This window comes from Bos taurus, chromosome 5 (assembly GCF_002263795.3).
Source record: "Bos taurus isolate L1 Dominette 01449 registration number 42190680 breed Hereford chromosome 5, ARS-UCD2.0, whole genome shotgun sequence".
Taxonomy (NCBI): Eukaryota; Metazoa; Chordata; class Mammalia; order Artiodactyla; family Bovidae; genus Bos; species Bos taurus.
Genome location: NC_037332.1, coordinates 65,605,542 through 65,627,486, shown reverse-complemented (window position 1 = coordinate 65,627,486; position 21,945 = coordinate 65,605,542). Strand labels below are relative to the sequence as shown.

At 41.3% G+C, this 21,945-nt stretch overlaps 1 protein-coding gene across 4 annotated transcripts in view; it reads left to right on the top strand.

Moving 5' to 3' along the window:
• The window catches only part of GNPTAB (N-acetylglucosamine-1-phosphate transferase subunits alpha and beta), an 83,796-nt gene that overhangs the window by 28,524 nt on the left and 33,327 nt on the right, over positions 1 to 21,945 (top strand). For 3 of the 4 annotated variants that reach the window (XM_024991564.2, XM_010805141.3, NM_001192228.2), the window contains exons 2-5: positions 3,557 to 3,642; positions 11,752 to 11,871; positions 12,920 to 12,961; positions 15,472 to 15,677. In XM_024991564.2, coding sequence (XP_024847332.1) covers positions 11,765 to 11,871; positions 12,920 to 12,961; positions 15,472 to 15,677 — 355 coding nt within the window. In that variant the 5' untranslated portion in view covers positions 3,557 to 3,642; positions 11,752 to 11,764. Of the gene's footprint in view, positions 1 to 3,556; positions 3,643 to 11,751; positions 11,872 to 12,919; positions 12,962 to 15,471; positions 15,678 to 21,945 lie in introns of those variants that run through there. The other variant, XM_010805143.4, reaches the window with a different exon arrangement.

Sequence of the window (21,945 nt, the reverse complement as noted above, 5' to 3'; positions counted from 1 at the left end):
TTTCCAGTGGTCATGTATGGATGTGAGAGTTGGACTGTGAAGAAGGCTGAGCGCCGAAGAATTGATGCTTTTGAACTGTGTTGTTGGAGAAGACTCTTGAGAGTCCCTTGGACTGCAAGGAGATCCAACCAGTCCATTCTGAAGGAGATCAGCCCTGGGATTTCTTTGGAAGGAATGATGCTAAAGCTGAAACTCCAGTACTTTGGCCACCTCATGGGAAGAGTTGACTCATTAGAAAAGACTCTGATGCTGGGAGGGATTGGGGGCAAGAGGAGAAGGGGATGACAGAGGATGGGATGGCTGGATGGCATCACTGACTCAATGGATGTGAGTCTGAGTGAACTCCGGGAGTTGGTGATGGACAGGGAGGCCTGGCGTGCTGCAATTCATGGGGTTGCAAAGAGTTGGACACGACTGAGCAACTGAACTGAACTGAACTGAACTGAACGTTGCTTCTAAAGGGCAGTCTTTCCCGGTGTCTTCCTGAAAAGAGTCAGGTGCTCCTTCAGTGCAGCTGTAGCCTGCGATAAAGTTCTTTATTAAAAATAATCAACTGTAATTCCTTGAAGTCAGGTAACTTAGCTTAATTCTCTTTGTAAATATGGTACCAGACACATTAAACTCAACACACTTTAAAATTAGTTGTTTTATTTATTTTTTGATTTTTTATTCTTCTAAAAATTTTTTTGGGCTGTGCTGTGCAGCATTCAGCATCTTAGTTCCCACATCTGGGGTTGAACCTATGCTCCCTGCGGCGGCAGTGCGGAGCCTTGACTAGCTAGACTGCCAGGGAAGTCCCTAAAATCAGTTGTTTTTAAATCAGTGGTTTGAGTGGGAGAGTTATTAATTTGTGGTGTTTATGAAACATCCCAGTGAAGTGATGTTGTAAAGGTAGGCAGAGGCCAGGTCTTGAAAAGTCTGAATGCCAGAAAAAGAAGCTAGTAGCAGTTGTAGCTCATTTGGGTCCACAGGGCCTTCAGTGTAGCCAGCTGTTGTCATATGACTGCATTCTGGCCAATAAAAATGGAAGGTATACATGCAGCTTCTGAAAGTCTCCTTAAAAGAGGGGCTTGTCTTCCCTCGCTCTCCTCTTCTGTTGGCTGGAGTGATATCTAAGTGACCAGGGCCCCCACAGTCATCTTAGTGTATCAAGGCCACATACTAGGGTTGGTAGAGCAGGACCCCAGAAGAAGCCTTGGTAAGAGCGAAGGCCTTCCCGGAAGAGGAGCAGAATGAAAGGGCACATTAAAAGATCAGATAGATGGGATTGAGCTGGCAAAGGAGACTGAAAAGGAGCCACCAGAACGGTGGGTGGAAAACCAAGAAAGTGATTCAAGAAGGAGGCACTGAGTGACGCTGCCAGCTGAGTAAGATCGCAACCAGGAAATTGTCATTGGGTTTGACGAAGTGGAAGCCTTGGTAGGGCAGTGAAGTGGTGAGAGCAAAAGTGGTGCTGGAGTGGCTGGAGGGTGGGTAGGAGAAGTCTCTCTGAAGATAGCTGCCCTTAAAGAGACAGAAAGTTCAGAGTAGAGTGACTAAGCTGGAGGGGGTTTGGAGGGGAGGGAACGTTTCCCTGAGATGCTGGAATATGCTGATATGCTAATGGGAATAATCCTATTGAAAGGGAAAGAGAAAGAAGACAAGGTCTTGAGAAGATGAGTTGATGAGATCCAGACAGAGATTGAGTGTTTGCAAGGATGGGGGACACTTTCTCTGTCGTAAAGGGAGTGAAGAAGAAACTGGGGCACGTGTGTAGGTAGGTTTATAGATTTGGGGTGCACGCATGAGGGAGCTTTTATCTAAAGCTTTCCATTTTCTCCTGAAATGTTGAGCAAGGTCAGCTGAAACCTCCACAGGTTGTGAGGTCACCATCCCCCATATCTTGTCCATCTCTTCTGTTGTAACTCGTGTTCTGTGCTGTGAAAAGTTCCCTGTGTTTTAGATGGATCATGTGGCTGCCTTGAAGTCCTCCAGTGCCCCTGTTTCCCATGGCACACATGGCAGGTCCCCTTCAGGGGACCCTTCCCCAGCCGCATCTCTCTTTAGGTACTCTGTGCTCCAGCCAAAGCCACCGGAACAGTTGCCCTCAAACGACCCCCATTGCTGCCTCTCAACCTTTGAACATGCCCTCCTGGCACTGACCTTTTCTCCCTACCTGGTGAACTTGTTCTCCAGGACCCAGTCCTCATATCACAATGCACTAAATCCCTTTGACTCCCCTCCCCCTTCCACAGGCCAGAAGCTGTAGCTTTTATTTACATAATTATATAAGTATCCTTTTGAATTTTTTTTTTTAATTTTAGTTTTTGGCCTTGCCACACGGTATGTGGGATCTTAGTCCCCCAGCCAGGAATCAAACCCATGGACCCCCTGCATTGGAAGCACAGTCTTAGCCACTGGACCACCAGGGCAGTCCCGAACTATCCTTGTACTGTAGCTCATTCATTTGGATGGAGCACAGTATAGGGCAGGCACTGAGTGAATGGATGAATTTTGATTGCTTTACCTGTTTCTTTTGCAATTCTTTATTTAAAAAAATTTTTATTGAAATATAGTTGATTTACAATGTTAATTTCTACTGTACAGCAAAGTGATTCAGTTATACATATGTATACATATGCATTCTTCTTCTAAAAATTCTTTTCCATTTTGGTTTATCATAGATATTGACAATAGTTCCCGGTACTATACAGTAAAACTTTGTTGTTTACCTGTTCTATTTATATGCTCTAACCCAAATTCCCACTCCATCTCTCTCCCACCCCCTCCCTGGTATATATATAAAACTGCATTTTTTTTTTTTTATCCATGCATCTGTTAATGGATATTAGATTGTTTCCAGTCTTGGCTATTGTAAATAGTGCTGTTGTGCATGTATATTTTTGAATTATATTTTTGTCTGGATATGTGCCCAGGAGTGGGATTGCTGGATCATATGGCAGTTCTATTTTTAGTTTTTTGAGGAACCTCCTTGTTTTTTTGAGGAATCTACTCTTTTCCATAGTGGCTGCACCAACTTAGATTCCCACCAGCAGTGTGGGAGGGTTCACCTTTCTCCACACTCTGCCAAGCATTTGTTATTTGTAGACTTCTTAATGATGGCCATTCTGACTGTGCGAGGTGGTATCTCACTGTAGTTTTAATTTGCATTTCTCTAATAATTAGCAGTGTTGAACATCTTTTCATGTGCCTGTTGGCCATCTGTATGTCTTCTTTGGAGGAATGTCTATTTAGTTCTGCCTATTTTTCAATTGGATTGTTTGTTTTTTGTTGAGTTGCATGAACTGTTTATATATTTTGGCAATTAAGCCCTTGTTGGTCACATCATTTGTAGATACTTTCTCCATGTCCATAGTTTATCTTTTTATTTTGTTTATGGTTTTCTTTGCTATGCAGAAACTTGTAAGTTTAGGTCCCAATTGTTTATTTTTACTTTTATTTCTATTGCCTTGGGTGTCCTTTAGCAATCCTTAATGAAATTAAGATGAAATGAAAGTTATATACTCTCAATATTTGATGCAAAGTAAACATTGTTTCTTTTTCTTTCTTTCCCTAGGTGGTTCTGGAATGGAGCCGGGATCAATACCATGTTTTGTTTGATTCCTACAGAGACAACATTGCTGGGAAGTCCTTTCAGAATCGGTGAGAAGAGACCACTTTTGGAGAGTAGCTTATTTGGGCTCAAATGATAAGTTGTGAAATCACCCATGCTTTATATGGAACAGTTGAAGGGGTCTTTCCAAGTTGTAGATATGATTTAGCTTGTCACACGTGAAGGAACCTTGTAATCCATCCTCACGTTTCTAGGGATAACAAATTTAATTCTCAAAGAGCAATCCTGCCTTGCTGAGTATTGAGTACTTTAAGTTACATGAGCTCACTCTGTCCTTGACCCAGTTCTGTGAGGTAAAGATAATTCCATCCCCCTAGGATGAGAAAGCCAGATGGCTACTCTGTAGCCAGTTCCAAGCCCCAGCCAGTTTGCCCATCACTGTGTTCATAACCAGGGCATCTGCTGTGGCATCCACCAGGACCCTCACACGCCCTGTGGTCACCACACCTTGCTGCCTCGCTATGGGGAGGAGCAAAGCACCTCACACGTGGGGTCTTTTTCTCCTTAAGGCCAAGCTTCTTGGTGCAGCCACTCCTGAATGCTGCCTTCACCCTTCCTCTTCCTTGGAGATTTCTTCCTGCCTCATGAGGCAGACCTCAGAGTGCAAGCAATCTTTTCCAACATCCTCCTTTCCTCTCGCAGCTAAAGTGAATCACATAGGCTCTTTTCCTGTTTTGCCTGTAAAACTGTTACTTACATTGTTTTATATCATAAAAGCAATATATGTCTGTGGTTGAAAACAGTTCAAGCAGTACAGAAAAGTAGAAAGGAAAGCCTATCTCTGTCTCATTCTGAATTTCCCCTGACCCAGAGCAACCATGGCAAATGAATTTTTGTTTTGGATTCTTCTGGTGTCTGTCCTTTTAACCTAAAAAAAAAAAAGAATGGAAAACAGAATTGTCTCCTTTTTGACTGACTTTGTGCAGTATCTGTTGACTCCTTTCCATTGTAATGGTACAAGGCTAGTCACTGTAGGGCATGGAGCAGGGGGTGACCAGAAACAAACATGAGGTAGCCAATAAAGCACGTTACCCTCTTAGAAGACAATTATGTAACTATCAAAGACCATAATCAGAAATTTCCCTAGGTCCTGACTGTTTATTTTCCCTGGAGAATAAACTCCATGAGTCCTTCTCTTTACCTTCACTGAACCAGAAGACCTAGTAAAAGTATAACTAGTAATTGGTGTTGATTGGTGCACCTCGAACATTTTCTGGGAGTGCCTCTAGACTATATCAGCAATTTATACGAAGCTCTTGTTTCTGTTTAGAATTACTGCCTGGCGCCTCCACCCACTTGTTAGGAGTACCTATGTGGTTCCTATCAAATAAGTAGTTTTTATAAAAAGCTACTTCTTTTTTAGTTCTAGACATATGCACTATTATAGTCCTGAACATCTCAGCAAGGAAGGGCTGTGGGATCCCTTGAGTTCACTTAAAGCTTTACTCTTTAGTCCTTAAAGTATCCTGTGTATGAGTGGCATCCCTGAATTTGCTCCTTCAATTAAGGTTGAATCTTTGAGCCCTACTCTGTTTTAGATGCTGAGATCTGACTCTCTACTATAAAGCATTTTGCAGTTACGTAGGGGAGATAGCTTATCAACAAGTACCTGAGGAAGTAGGGAAACTCTAGATCTTTCTCTTAGGAGCTCTTAAAACAGCAGTTTCCAAAGACACAGGGGGTGGGGGGCAGTGAGGGGGGGGGCAGTGGAACCAAAGCTACTTTTATGACAACACTGAGGTGTTATTTGCCTTTTTTATTGCGTTGACATTTGCACTCATCGTGTGAAAGCCATGGTGGGTAAAATTGCAACACCATCACCATTGATCTGCAGGAGTCAGAAAAATGCTGAGTTTGCTTAAGAGTGTTCCTGAAACGTCAGTTTGATTATATCTTGGCCCTGTGAGTACACATTTTCTTAATGTTGCGTGTGATGCAACGGAAAGCACACTGCCAGCACCACGTGGTGCCTGTCTTGAGGAAAAGCCCTCATGCAGTTGTTTTGAGTTGCAACCTGAACTTGGTTTATTTCATGGATCACCGTTGTTATTACTTGAAAGGACACATGGCAGGGTCAGTACTCAGGCTTGGTTATATTTGGCAGGTATTTTTTTTGCAGTGAAGAAAGCAATCCTGTGTTTTAAGGGAAAGAAACAAAGTCATTATTGCCAATGATAAAATTTGAGCTTTCAAGTGAAATTAGAATTTAAGAAAACTTGTTTCCACCCCTGTGAGCCTAACATTTCACATTATTATATAAAGACTTCTTTGATTAGATTTGCAGCATTATCCAAGAAAATCACATTTGTTAATATTATGTAAGAAAATTAAGGAAATATGTCACCATGTGGCTGAGCTGCATAACTCAGTAAGCTTTTGTTTTCCAGATAGCCAATGTATTGATGTTATAGAATTCTACACAGATAAAAAAGCCATTCAGTGTGCAAGAAAGACCAATGAATTTTAATGTAAAAGCACAAAAAGTTCATTAATATGGTTTCAGATTATACATTGCAGCTGATTTTTAAGAAACTACCACTTACTTTGGTGTGATATCAAATAATATCCACCATTATTTGAAAAGGCTATTAAAATACCCCTTCCCTGTCCAACTGCGTGTCTGTAAGCCTGAGTTTTCTTCAACCCAAACAACATCTGGGAACAGATTGAATACTGAAGATTGAGATGCTTCCTTGCTTCTCCTAAGTCATTAAAGAGATGTGGAGAAATGTAAAGCAACGCCTCTCACTGAATTTTTGTTTTGTTTTTTGAAAAATACTACTGTTTTCATTTAAAACAGCACGTGAAGGGATTTACTGTTGTTTTAAAATGAATTAATATTTTTTGAATGTCTGACTAACTTTTGAAAATGGCAAGTGTGGGTATTTACAAACTATAAACAAGCTTTGGGGCTTCTTAAGAATTTTTGAGTGTAAAGTGTCTGGACCCTAAAAAGTTTGAAAATCATTCCTTAACATAGCAGTTCTCAAGCTTCAGTGTGCAGCAGAATTCCACAGAGGGCTTGACAAAATGGAGTTTCTCCCCACCTCCGGAGTTTATGCATCTGTAGGTCTCAGGGGTACAGAGAATTTTCATGTCTTAAAAAGTTCACTGGTGATACTGAAACTCCTGGTTTGGTGACCACACTACGAGAACTGTTGCAGTAACGGATTCGTAATGAGACATAATTTTCTTACTTCTCCAGTTTTTATTATAAAACAACGCTGATTGTCCTAAGCAAAGCTCAATGTGGCTGTCTTTTTCATCCCAGCATTTGTGAGCACTCAGCCTCCTCTGTCTGATGCTGTGCTGCATGCTGATGGTGCCTCTCAGCCTTGACAGAGCCTCAAAGCTTTTAGAAGGAAAACTAGCTCACACAGTCTAGATACTGAGGTCAGCTCTCTTAATCATGTTCTCTTTCTAAAGAGTATGTGTGTGTTCTCAGTATTTCTTCTTATAATTTTGTTGTTGTTTGGTTGCTAACTGTGACCCCCAAGGATGGTAGCCCATGATGCTCCTCTGTCCGTGGGATTTCCCAGGCAAGAATACTGAAGTAGGTTGCCATTTCCTTCTCCAGGGGATCTTCCTGATCCAGGGCTCAAACCTGAGTCTCCTGTATTGCAGGCGGATTCTTTACTGCTGAGGAACTAGGGAAGCCCCTCCTAATTTTAGGTTGCATTAAAATGTAGTTTGATTTTTATGCAGGGATATTTCAAAATTACCTAATTTTGATGATGACAATAAAAGGTAATATTACATGGATGTTGATGGTTGGATAGCTCTCCAATTCAGGGAACATGAACTTCGGCAAACTCTGGCAGATAGTGAGGGACAGGGAGGCCTGGTGTGCTGCAGTCCATGGAATTGCAAAGAGTCAGACATGACTTAGCAACTGAAGAAAAACACCTTAACATCATATGTTCTAGTATGTTTTTAAATAGCCATAATTTTTATAGGAAGTTTTCAGTGTTTTGCTAGTGTTTCTGCATGTCTTTTTAATGTTGTCCCTGAATGGAAAAAAAAAAAAAATTCCATTCTATATGCCAGTATCAAGTGAATATATAAATTATGTACTGCTACTAATTGTGAGGTATTAAATTAGGGGCTCAGTTTTGTCATCTCTAAAATGCAGATATTAGATTAAGTGTAAAATCTCTTCCAGCTTTGGTTCTCAGATGCTATTTATGTTCTAAGTTTTCTTCTCTGCTTTATGGAATGTAGAACCAAGGGACTATTAAGTGCCTTCATATTCATTTAAACTAAAGTGATTAAAATAAGAGTGGTATCACTGTTACCACGGCTTTGGTTCTGAATCATAGATCACTTACTTAGTCTTCAGCTCTAAGATAAAGGCTTCCTTCTCATCTGGAGACTAAGATAGTGGTCTGTGGTTAGAATGAAAGCCTCAGACTCACTGTGACCATGTCTAAGAAGTAGAAAAACAACTGACTCACTGCCCAGGGGCAGATCACAGGATCTTCTCAGGGTTGTCAGTTTAACACCAGAGAGTTAGGTTGATCATGTAATACAGTCTTACTAGAAGAGCCAGGACGTAAATGCATTATATATTTAATGTTGCTTTCCTTGGTTGAGCTTGTAGAGATAATCTGTTGACTATTAAAACAATCTTTAATAGCAGATAGTTACTTGTACAGGAAAACTTTGGAATGTGCATATTTCTCCTTCCTTTTTAAAAGCCTTTCTAAAATATGTCCCTTAAGTGGGATTTTTGTTGTTGTTAATTGGTCTATACGTAGACCACAAGATCCCCTGGAAGAGGAAATGGCAACCCAATCCAGTATTCTTGCCTGGAGAATCCCATGGACGGAGGAGCCTGGTGGGCTACAGTCCACGGGGTCGCAAAGAGTCGGACATGACTGAGTGACTTAACTTTCACTAACTTTAACTTAGACTACCTGTGACCTAACTTACATGTGGGTAATGTGAAGCATTTTTTTTTAAATAGAAGAGACAACTGTTTATGTTGAGGGAATGAACTGATAGTTATTTAGACAGTAAATACATATTAAACCCCACTGTGTCTCAGGCACTATTCCTAGGCACATAGTATTGAACAGGAGGAACTCATTGACCTCACACAGAAGTGATATTTTAGTGGGGGAGGCTTTTATTTATTTATTTTAATTAAAAAAATGTGAACTGTAATCTACATAAAAGTCAGTAGTTCTCAAAGTGGGTTTCTGGACCAGCAGCATTGGCATTACCTGGAAACTTGTTAGGAATGCAGTTTCTGGGGCCCCCAATCCAGACCTAGTCAATGAGAGACTCTGTAGATGGAGCCTAGCCACCTGTCCAGCAAGTCCTATAGGTGCTTCTGATGTCTGCTGACATTCGGAACATCCATATAGAAACATGCAGAAGAAGATCAAGAGAAAGTAGTGTTTGCATATCATGACAGTAGGGAGAGAGAGCCTGAGAGTGTATGGGAAAGAGAGGAAGGAATTAATGAAGATGGGCACAGAATGTGTGACACCCATTTCTGCCTTAGAGCTGCTCAGTTTAGTGGAAGACAGAAAAATAGCACAACCAGTATGCTAAGGACTCCTTGGAGAGTGGAGTACAGTGGAAGCTGCCTGTTAAACGGTACATTTTCTTTGTGAGAGGTGAGGGAAGAGGGCGTTTGGGGAATGAGGAAGTAGTTAAAAGAAGCAGGAAAGAAAGGATATTCTAAGCAGAGGAAGTGTGTTCAAAGGTACAGAAGCCTGCAGGCTCTTCCCTGTTTGGGTAAGGGCATATAGCTCGCACGTCTGGAGCACGAGGTATGGATTATGAAGTTTAGATTTCATTCTGCAGGCAGTGATGCACCTTGATGGGAGGACTCGTAGATGTTCAGCTGTCACTTGTGCCTGAGTATGAGGTGGTTGATTCCACATTTTTCCCCATGAAACTCTGGGTCCCCTGGTACCTCTTTGACTCTTGTCTCTTCTTAGGTTCTTCCCTTTGCTCTTGTTTGTCTGTCACACTGTTTGTGTGTGTCACACTGGCCTCTCATTCTTTAACCATGCCAGATAAGCAGCTGCATCAGGGCCTTTGCACAGGACATTTCCCTTCTCTGGGCTCTACTTGCCCAGTTGCCCACATGGCGGCTTCCTCACTTTCTTTACCTCTTTGCTGAAATGCCAACCTTTTCAGTAAGGCCATCTCTGATCTCCCTATTTAAAACTGACTCCCCCCCGCCACACGTAAGACCTAGACACACGGTATATCCCCCTTTTCTGCTCCATAACATTGAATATCATCTGACTTCATTTATTTGGTTTATTTCCTGTCTTCACCTTTCTAGAATGTAGGCTTCATGAAGGCATGCATTTTGGTCTGTGCTGAGTCCCCAGCACTTAGAACAGTGCCTGGCACGGCATATACTAGCACTCTGGAGATAGTTCTTCAATCAGTGGATAAATACTTCTTTCATCCAGTCATCTCATCTTCTTTTAAGCTAGAAGTGATTATCACTCTATTTTCTTCCTTCCATAATTTGAATGATTTATCCCCCAAACAGCATTATTTCTCCCTGAGATTATTAACCTGTGGCCAAAACAGATTGTTAAACATTTTAGTATTTGGAGCCCTTTGTGCGCTGGGGGCCCGATCCTGTGCCTGACCTGTGAGGAAGACAAAAAGGAGGGTAAACTTGGGTCCTTGGCCTAAAAATAAAACAACCCCCCTCACACCCCCTAAAAAAAATAACCCTGAAAGTGTAGTGTTCCTTGGAAAAGATCAAACCTGAAACAGAATCATCCAAAATATGTCTTATATTACCATGAGCTCTGTAGTATAGTTCCAGAGCAGGCACTGAAAGATGGGTAGGATCTTGGTAAGCTGATGAAGGAAAGGAGGAAAAAACTTTTTAGCAGGGATTAAATCTGAGATGGAGCTTAGGACAGTCAGGGATTAAAAGCCTGCCTGACATTTGGGCTTCCCTGGTGGCTCAGATGGTAAAGAATCTGCCTGCAATGTGGAAGACCTGGGTTCGATCCCTGGGTTGGGAAGATCCCCTGGAGAAGGGAATGGCTACCCACTCCAATATTCTTACCTGGAGAATTCCATGAACAGAGGAGCCTGGCAGGCTACAGTCCCTGGGGTCGAAAAGAGTAGGACATGACTGACTAACTTTCACTTCACTGACTCCTAAGGTCAGGGGTATGATAGATAGTAAGGGAAAAATCGAGCAGGTTTGGGAAGGTCTTCTATGCTAGTGTCTCAAGTAAGTCATCAAGCTCCTACCTGCCAGGCACAAATCCTAGTCTGCAGGGTACTTTAGGGAACAAAGCAGATGCGATTCCTGCTGCCCTGGAGCTTACATTCTAGGGGAGGCACAGATGAATTACCAGTATATGTAGCATGTCAATTATTTAATATGTTAGGAGATTACTGCTATAAAAAGGAAAAAAACAGAGTCCAGCAAACAAGATTGGGAGGGGCCCAGCTTGGTGGCAACAGAGAATGGGAAGTCTATAGCGTTAAATGGGTAGGTCTTCGTTGTGGAAAGTGAAAGTCGCTCAGTTGTGTCCGACTCTTTTTGACCCTGTGGCCTATACAGTCCATGGAATTCTTCAGGCCAGAATACTGGAGTGGGTAGCCTTTCCCTTCTCCAGGGCATCTACCCAACCCAGGGATCGAACCCAGGTCTCCCGCATTGCAGGCAGATTCTTTACCAGCTGAGCCACAAGAGAAGCCCCAACATTGTGGACTGCTGGCTGACTTTTTGGGGGTCATTTTGTTTAAGCTTCTAATTTCTTTTCTGTGTTTGGCTGCATTTGTATCCCAGCTTCCTCATTTGCTAAACTGAGAAAGTAGCAGTTTGAGCTTCTAAGACCTCCTCTACAGTCTTAAAATGGAAAGGACAGCAGCCTCTTTACAGGGTGGTTGTGATGATCAAATGATGCAAAACTACATCAAGTGTCTAGTAGAATACAGCTCACAGAGAAGGTCCTCAGTAAATATTACTGCCCAAGCCCCAGTTTCAGAACATGCAAGTTTATGATATGCACCATGGTTGGATTACCTTTTTGTTGATATTCTTCCATAACCTCTGAGATTAATTCCTGTATGCTCTTCGTATTCCCAAATATATTGGAAAAATGAGTATAAGCCGGAGGACTTATGGGTTTCCCTAGGCTCTGTCTGCCCATGCCGATCGACGTGGTTTACACCTGGGTGAATGGCACAGATCTTGAACTGCTGAAAGAGCTGCAGCAAGTCAGAGAACAGATGGAGGAGGAGCAGAAGGCAATGAGGTAAAACCGATTGGATTGTTAGAGAACAAAACACAGCACGTTCTACAGTTATAAGTAACAGTACATTTCAGAAGGTAAGACGATGGCTCACACTGTTGTTCAAATAAGAGTCTGCATCTCAAGTTCATGCCGTTAGAGGATTCTGGCAGTCATGTATCCGACCCTTGTTTCTTGGTGCCCAACGAGGACTTAGCCACTTTGGCGAGATCTTGGCCTCACCCTGCCAGGTGGCCACTGTCTCATGAACGTGATGCTGTAGGTCTCTGAGGGCCTAAAGGTGGAGGAGCCACCCAAGGGAGCCCCGGTCTTCCTCCTCATTTAGCCTGAGTCCCAGGTGTGATAGTTTCATGAAGTGAGGTTTTGTTATTCAAGACAGCTAGATTAGTCCCTTGAAAATAAAACAGACCTGCAGACATAACTTTTCTTCCATTTGATAAAGGTAGTAAAAAGTATATTTGTTACCCTTTTTAATATCAAACAGTACACTATGGAATTAGAAACCTGGGTAGTTGTTTTAATGGAATTTTGATTATTTTATTTACTTTATCTGGGAAAAATACAGTGGGTTTCTGGAGAACCTTCTGAACCAGGGGTCTGGCTGATGTAATTTCCCCTTTGATTCCTCAGGAGTATTTATTGGCAGTTCCCCTATTCATTTCTTTGTAAATGTTATGGGTGCACCCCAGTTTCAGGTCTTTGGCCCTGTTATACTGCAACACATTTGTCTGTCTCTCTCTCTGTTCTCTCTGTGCATGAAAATGACTTTGATAGCCTCGTACCAGTTTTACTAGTAAAATGTAAAAGCTTATGTTTTAAGTAAATTTTCCTGGTTACTATGGATGGGACATGATAATATTTGTTGATCGTATCCTATTAAAATGTAGAATTTATTATGCATAAATATTACACACAGTACAGTACTTCTTAACCTACTGGTTGGTCCTTGTGGAGTAACCAGGAAAATCAATGTTGTTAAGTTCCCTCCTATTCTCATTTAAGGCTAACACTTGTCCATGCGTGTGTAATGAAATCTGTTTCCTTTCACTAGAGAAATCCTTGGGAAGAACACAACAGAACCAACCAAGAAGAGGTAAGCATTTTGATTTTCCTCTCAGGAGTGAAAATCAAAGGAGTGAAGTGAAATGTCCAGATTTTTCTCCCCTGCTTTTGTTGGCTACACAGTATTTTTTATTTTACTGTGTTGCTCCTTTTCAGTCACTCTTCTGCAGTCATTCTTCCCTAAATTAAGTGCATACATCAGATGAGAACACAAAGGCAGAGTTGATTGAGGGCTCTGATTATTCTTGTTGTAGGTAACCAAAGCGTTATCGTCTCCAGATGCATTAGGTAACGTTTTTCTTCTTTGCCCTTTCTATTCATCAGTCTTGATGTGCTATTCTCTTGGTCCATTCAAATCTGACTTATACTGTTTTCATTTATAGAATCTATGTCCATTGTTTAATTATGTGCTCAATGTATATTTCCTTATCTTTAAAAGCCAACAGAATCATATGTCTTACATCTAAGGATTTGGGAAGGAGATTTAACCCAATGACAAGAATCAGATTATTTCTCTTCATTGGAATCATACCTGACACTAAATAGGCCCTTAACACAAGACTGTCTCACGAACAAGCGGAAATCTGGTAACTGCCACTTGCCCACTGAACCATCAGACTTAAAATAGAAGAGTTATTCTTAGAAGTGATCCAGAAGTGCCTTCTGAATCACCTCTTAATGTTAATTATGCTTATTTATTTATAAATATCTATTACTAATACTGTTATTTTTAAATGACTTTTAAATTAAAGCTGTGATGCGACATTACAGAAAGGTTAAGAGGAAAGAAAAGAACAAGCTCACATAATTCTATGGCCCTCACTCCACAATTATGATCATTTTCTTATTTCCTTTTCATGCACATTTTTATAGTAAACAATTTCTAATCTGTACAGTTTTGTATTCTATTTTTTGTTTTATGTAATCATACATATTTCTATGTTATCGTACTACTTCTTACTTATCCATTTTAATGCTGCTCTGCTGCTAAGTCACTTCAGTTGTGTCCGACTCTGTGGGACTCCATAGACAGCAGCCCACGAGGCTCCCCTGTCCCTGGGATTCTCCAGGCAAGAACACTGGAGTGGGTTGCCATTGCCTTCTCCAACGCAGGAAAGTGAAAAGTGAAAGCGAAGTCGCTGAGTCTTGTCCGACTCTTAGCGACCCCATGGACTGCGGCCCACCAGGCTCCTCCATCCATGGGATTTTCCAGGCAAGAGTACTGGAGTGGAGTGCCATTGCCTTCTCCGTATCCATTTTAATAGTTATATAATATTCCATAAAGTATACTATAATTTGCTAAATGTTGGGAACCTGCTGTATTTTCATTATTGATGCTATATGTGGGTCTGTGGCATTTTCTGTGTGTGGGTTTGTTTACTTTTCCTGTTTTTGTTTCTTTTCTACTTGGACTACATTCCTGGACATAAACTACTTAGGAAGAAGCATGTGTGTGTTTTCATGGGTCTGATGGAAGTATTGGGGGTGTGTGTGTGTGTGTGTGTGTGTGTGTGTGTGTGTTTGTTAGTCACTCAGTCTTGTCTGACTCTTTGTGACCCTATGGACTGTAGCCCACTAGGTTTCTCTGTCCATGGAGTTCTCCAGGCAAGAACACTGGAGTGGGTTGCCATTCCCTTCTCCAGGGTATCTTTCTGACCCAGAGATCTGACCCAGGGATCTGACCCTGCATTGCAGGCAGATTCTTTACCATCTGAGCCACCAGGGAAGCCCATAGGTATACATGATATATGTGTATATGTTAGCAAATTGCTTTTGCAAAGAGGAAATGGGGAATTCATCTGGAGGGACACTGCAGAGTTTGAGAAGGGTAAGCACGCTACACTTGGACGAACATTGCCTCTTCATATTTTGAAGGGTGCTAATTTAATAAGCTAAAGGTCATCGTTTTCTTTGCATTTCTTTGACCATTGATGAGGTTGCACAATTTCATGTATTGTTTATTAACTGGTCATAGCTCCTACCTTCTGAATTCTGTTCCATTGACTGTTATTCTAGGTATTTCTTATGTTTAGGCAGGAATATTTCATGTAAATTCATCTCACCTTGTCACATTTGCTTTTGTTTGCATTGTGTCCTGTTATATTCAGTGTACAGAGTTGTATTCTAGTTGGAATTGGTAAACTGTATCTGATGACATTGTTAACCAGAATTTATCTACTTCCTTATCTGTCTAATAATGGGCTTTACTGGAGTTACAGATGATATTGAAAACAATAGTAATGAAATGCTTAATTTCTTATACACCTTTGAGTTAGTAAACTTTGTGGCAGTCTTATTTTATTAATAGGAGTTTGAAAGCTTTATCTTTTGAGTTGTACTTGTTTAATAGTTTTCTACCATACTTGCTAACTTACTAAATTTTTATATTCTTGAAATAGAACTCCTTGTTTATTGAGCATTTATGATTTTTAAATAAAACACAGAAGAAACGCCTGTAAGATTTATTAGTAACCAGTGGGCTTCTCAGCGTTGTTCACATTTTTCAAGCACGTAGTTGTGAGTATGTCCCTGTCTTTCCAGTGAGAAGCCTCTGGAGTGTTTGCTGACGCACTGCATTAAGGTGCCAATGCTTGTCCTGGACCCAGCCCTGCCCACCAACGTCACACTGAAGGACCTGCCATCTCTTTATCCTTCTTTTCATTCTGCCAGTGATGTGTTCAACGTTGCAAAACCAAAAAACCCTTCCACTAACGTCTCAGTTGTTGTTTTCGACACTACTAAGAGCGGTAAGATCTTCTTGTGGGTGTTATAAAGTCTTGATATCATTGGATGCTGGGATAACAAAAGTTTGAATGGAACATAATTGATTAAGTTTTTAAAAAATGCCTGATAAATTAAAAATATAACAAGGGAAGTAGAAGAGCTGCCACTGTATTTCAGAAAGGGGTTATATATTTTTCATTCTATGTAATACACATGCCAGCCTGAATGCTGAGGTCAGGTCCTAAAACCTGGAACTCACGTTTACTGTATTCTCTTGGCTCTGAGTTATTCTAGAAGCTTTTTTTTCTTTTTAAACCATATAATTCCTCAGCGAGGTTGTCTTCTGCAGCTTGGACTGACCATACTTGGAGCATTTATGCTGAATGTTCTGAAACATCTGGTTATGCAGTAGATTTGGCCAGATAATATCAGTAAATCTGTAATTCTTCCATAAAACCTGCACCCACATCCTTAGAGATCCCGTCCTCCCATCTGGCCACTGAGCTGCTGAGCCCCACACCTGTGTCTCCTTCAGTAATCCTTCCTCTTGTCTCCTTCCTTGGCACTGAGCCACTCTCCCTGGAACCTCTGCTTTCACTTGTGTAAGATGAAAACTGTCTTATTCCTTTTACAGTTCTGTTCTTAAGTTCTCATTCTTTCAAGGTTGTACCTCCCAGCTTAAATCTTTGGAACTATCTTTGACCTGTTCTTACTCTAATCAGTAATCAGCCGCATCCTATGAACTGCTTTTTTTTGCAAGGATCTTATCTTTCATACTTAATCAGATTTCCTCTACACCCAACCAAATTTCTTCACTCAGTTCCAGTAATAGAGTCTGGTCTGCTCTGTGTGCCTCTAAAGTTCTTCTCAGATTTGTCCAGCACATAACTGATAAAATCAGCATTTTCCAATCTGTTTATAGTTGCTCTCTCTTTGGAGAGAATAATAGTAGTATGTATTTGTTTTTCACATGGATACAAACCCTCTTGCTAGTGATCCAGATCAAGGTTTAATTGCCTTGGTCCTGCCCGTCATCCCTTGCTTCGCAGCCCTCCTTGCATCTCCTCACAACTGTCAGTGTCTTCACACACAGATACGGGGTTGCCTGTCCCATTCTTCTTCCTCTCCCAGCCCATCTCCTGTTCTTCGTGTGTGTGTGTGTGTGTGTGTGTGTGTATGTTTGGCTGTGCCATATGGCTTGTGGGATCTTAGTTCCCTGACCAGGGATCGAACCCTGGCCCTCGGCACTGAAAGCACAGAGTCCTAACCACTGGACCACCAGGGAATTCCCGCCATCTCCTGTTCTTTCCAGCCCCATCTCCAGTTCTGTCTCCATGAGGATCCTGGACTAGTACATTCACAATGATTTTATTTTTCTGTATCCCAGTAGTACTTGTAATCTAACTCACAACTTAGTTTTTGACTGCATAGGAGTTTATGGGGTTCTCATCTAATTTCTTCAGAGCAGAAACCTCCTCACCAGTTTGTGTACTGAACAGTGTCTAACATAGTGCTCATTTCCTGGGACTTATTATTTGTGATTTGAAAGGTCCAAGTGCAGACATCTCCCCCTTCACATTACCAACCTGTTTCTGAACTATTTTGTACAGAAACTTACTTTTTAAATTTATGCTATATTTTTAAATATATAGGGAAATTAAAAGGATAATTTTTGACAAATTTAACAAGTTATATGATTTATTGTTTGGCTGAGTTTAGCTTTCAGTTCAGTTCAGTTATGTCTAACTCTTTGTGACCCCATGGACTGTAGCACCCCAGGCTTCCCTGTCCATCACCAACTCCCAGAGCATACTCAAACTCATGTCCATCAAGTCAGTGATGCCATTCAACCATCTCATCCTCTGTCGGCCCCTTCTCCTGCCTTCAGTCTTTCCCAGCATCAGGGTCTTTTCCAATGAGTCAGTTCTTCACATCAGGTGGCCAAAGTATTGGAGTTTCAGCTTCAGCATCAGTCCTTCTAGTGAATATTCAGGACTGATTTCCTTTAGGATAGACTGGTTGGATCTCCTTGCAGTCCAAGGGACTCTTAAGAGTCTTCTCCAGCACCACAGTTCAAAAGCATCAATTCTTGAGCACACAGCTTTTTTTATAGTCTAACTCTCACATCCATACATGACTACTGGAAAAACCATAGCTTTGACTAGACAGACCTTTGTTGGCAAAGTAATGTCTCTGCTTTTAAATATGCTGTCTAGGTTGATCATGGCTTTCCTTCCAATGAACAAGTGTCTTTTAATTTCATGGCTGCAGTCACCACCTGCAGTGATTTTGGAGCTAAAAAAAAAATACAGTCTCTCACTGTTTCTATTTTCTCCCCATTTGTTTGCCATGAAGTGATTGGACTGGATGCCATAATCTTAGTTTTCCTAACATTGAGTTTTAAGCCAACTTTTTCACTCTCCTCTTTCACTTTTATCAAGAGGCTCTTTAGTTCTTTGTTTTCTGCCATAAGGGTGGTGTCATCTGCATACCTGAGGTTATTGATATTTCTCCCGGCAATCTTGATTCTAGCTTGTGCTTCATCCAGCCCGGTATTTCACATGATGTACTACAGGGTGACAGTTTGCAACCTTGACATACTCCTTTCCCAATTTGGAACTGGTCTGTTGTTCCATATCCAGTTCTAACTGTTGCTTCTTGACCCGCATACAGATTTCTCAGGAGGCAGGTCAGGTGATCTGGTATTCCCATCTCTTTAAGAATTTTCCACAATTTGTTGTGATCCACACAGTTAAAGGCTTTGGAGTAGTCAATAAAGCAGAAGTAGATTTTTTTTTGTACCTTGCTTGCTTTTTCAATGATCCAGTGGATACTGGCAATTTACTCTGATAACACTTCACCGGAAGAGAAAAAGGAATGATATTATGTTAGCAATTATAACTCAGTTATAAAGTCTATGGAGAGAATCTTGGGTTTTCCTCTACTCATTTTATGATGTGTCAAAGATGTAAAAGATTGTAAAGTTTGGGGTTTCCCTGGCAGTCCAGTGGTTAAGACTCCACACTTCCAATGCAGGGGGTGTGGGTTTGATCACTGGTCAGGGAACTCAGGTCCCACACGTGGCCAAAAAAAAGGATTGTAAAGTGTGATATAGGTAAGATTCGTAGTAAGTAATAGTCTCTTAAACACTGGTTTTTAATTTCCACTTGGGTTTTTATTTGACTGTCCTCCTTATCACATTGACTCATTTAGTAAATATTTGTTGAGCCACTGCTCTGACTTGGTTGTTGTTTTAGGCAAACAGCAGAGGAAAAAAGGGCACATTCCTGCCTTCACGTAGCTTCCATTTTTAGTAGGCCACAAACTCACTCTTTTATCATGCTTAAGTATCTAGATCACGGATAGCAGAATTGTTTTGTAAAGGACCAGGTAGTAAATAGTTTAGGCTTTGTGGGCTAAGAGGCAAAATGCCAGATATCATGTAGGTATTTGTATAAACATTCAGCCGTTTAAAAATGTTAACATTGTTTTTAGATTGGGGCCATGCTGAATCCAGTAGTGGCTAGATTTTGGACCATGGACTGCCAAACCCTGATCTAGATTAAGAAATTGTAGCCATGTTTGGCATTTTAAAGATAATCTTATTTAACCTCTTTCCAGTTAATCATTGAGATCTGGTTTTTTTTTTCCTTCTGAAATGTGTCATTTCTGCCCTCTCCTGATCACCCTACCACTTCTGTTGTATCCTTGACTGCCGATTGGACAGGACTTCAGCAGTCACACAGTCCAGCCCTGCAGCCAAGACCCGCATCTCCTCAGCAAAATGGGTTTTCCAGTCAAGCTTATCTCCTTTGATGTTTAGGAAATGAATTTCCTCCGGTGACAACTGATTCTGCCTCTGGACTACATTGATTTTTATGAGGAACTACAAAGTGCTTCCTTATAGCTTTCTCACACTGGTTCAGTTTGTACCCTTGGGATCCTATGGAGCTAATCCCTGTCCTGTGTAACATTTCCTCTTCTTCCTTTAGCTGTCTCTTAGGTACTTGACTGCACCCTAGTTTGCTCCTCTCAGAAGGAACTTTAGTTTCTATTACCTTTAAAGTGTTTCAGCTGGAGTTGAACATTATTCCAGTGTGGTTCAGTCTTCAAAGAGACAGGGACTGTTTCTTCACTGTTTATCAAGTGCATACTATATGCCAGATGCAGAAGTGAACAGATGGACAGAAATCTCTGCCCTCATCAAATTTACATCTTGGCACAGGGATCAGACAACTGATACAGCATACAGGTTAAATCCTATAGTTTGTAGATGAATGCTGTAGAGAAAAATAGAACAGGGGAAATTGGGGGAGGAGGGTAGGGCAGACTCCCCGAGAAGGTGATTTTTAATGAAAATTTGAAGGAGGTGAGAGAGCCTGCCACATGAGTATGTGGGCAAGCAGTGCTTCTCCATATATTCCCTATATACAAGGTAAGTGGAATAGCCAGTGGAAAGCCCCTAAGGCAGGAGTCTGTCTGACATGTTCGAAGAAGAGCAGGGAGGCCAGTGTGGCTAGGATAGAGTGAACAAGGAGGAGAGAGCAAGAGATGAGCCCAGAGAAGTAACAGGTACCAAATGGTACAGGCTGAGGTTAGCCATGACAGGCTTTTGCTTTTAAATCAGTGTGTGTTGAGGAATCAATCATTGAAGGGTTTTGTGATCTGACTTATGTTCCAGAAGAATCAGTCTGGCTGCTATAGTGGGAATAGACTGAGGAGGGGCAAAGGTTGTAATAATTGAGGTAAGAAGGAAAGGGGCTTGGATTAGTGTGGTGGTGAGAAGTGGTTAGAGTCTGGACAATTTGAAGGCCAACTCAATAGGGTTTCCTGATGGGTTGGTGTTGGGGAATATCACCCTGCTTATTCTAAGCCCTCTCCTGCTTAGAAGCACAGCATTAGGAGGAAATTCAGTATGGCCTTAGCATTACCGACTCATCCTGAACTCACTGTCGACTAAAACTCCTCTAAGTCTTTTTAAAAAACTTATATTTACTAACTCAAATACCCATTTTATTTAATTTTTTTTATTTTGATTTTTATTCAAAGATTCCTTTTAACTTATACTTGGTTTTGTTTTGTTGCCCAGTTAAAGATCTTACCTTTACTTGTAGGAGACTTTATTTTGCTAGATTTGACTGATGGCTCTAAACAGTCAAGGACTTTGGAGAACCCTTGGTCTGTTACCAAGGTAACAGCTTTTCTGTTGGCTTCCTGTAAGCCCACACATTTCACAAGCATCACTTCTGTATCTTCCAAAACCTTGATGGATTGTTGAATAAGACAGAACCTATAGCAGACCTCCAAAACCCCTCTCTGGGTTGACTGTAGCTTTTATAATTTTATACTTTCTGGTCAGAATTGGTTATAACGTGCCTAACTTGAGATCTAGTCTCTGTTAGACCCATAAAGATGACATGAGGTGGTGTTTAGCTGCCTTCCTGAGATTATGAACAAATACATATTGTGCAACTCTTCTAATTGTCTGATTGACCAGTATTGTTGTTCAGTTGCTAAGTCGTGTTTTGACTCTTTGTGACCCCGTGGACTGCAGCACGCCAGGCTTCCCTGTCCGTCATCAACTCCCGGAGGTTTCTTGAACTCGTGTCCATCGAGTCAGTGATGCCAGCCAACCATCTCATCCTCTGTCACCCTCTTCTCCTCCTGCCTTCAGTCTTTCCCAGCATCAGGGTCTTTTCCAATGAGTCGGCTCTTTGCATCATGTGGCCAAAGCATTAGCGCTTCAGCTTCAGTATGAGTCCTTCCCGTGAATATTTAGGGTTGATTTCTTTTAGGATTGACTGGTTTTATCTCCTTGCAGTCCAAGGGACTCTCAAGAGTCTTCTCCAGCACCACAATTTGAAAGCATCAATTCCGTGGTGGTCAACCTTTTTTATGATTCAATGCTCACATCCATACATGACTACTGGAAAAACCATAGCTTTAACTATATGGACCTTTGTCAGCAAAGTGATATCTCTACTTTTTAATACGCTGTCTAGATTTGTCATAGCTTTCCTTCCAAAGAGCAAGCGTCTTTTAATTTCATGGCTGCAGTCACCATCCGCAGTGATTTTGGAGCCAAAGAAAATAAAATCTGTCACTGTTTCCACTTTTCCTCTGTGTGTTTGCCATGAAATGATCTACCAGTATAGAATCCACCTTATCAACGGGGAGAGACAGATGGGGACAGAGTGAGATGTATATCTGATAAATTTATCCATAATGAACTCATGCTGTTAGCACTCAGTGCTTCCATTAAAGATAAACAGTATATTGTGAAGACTTTCT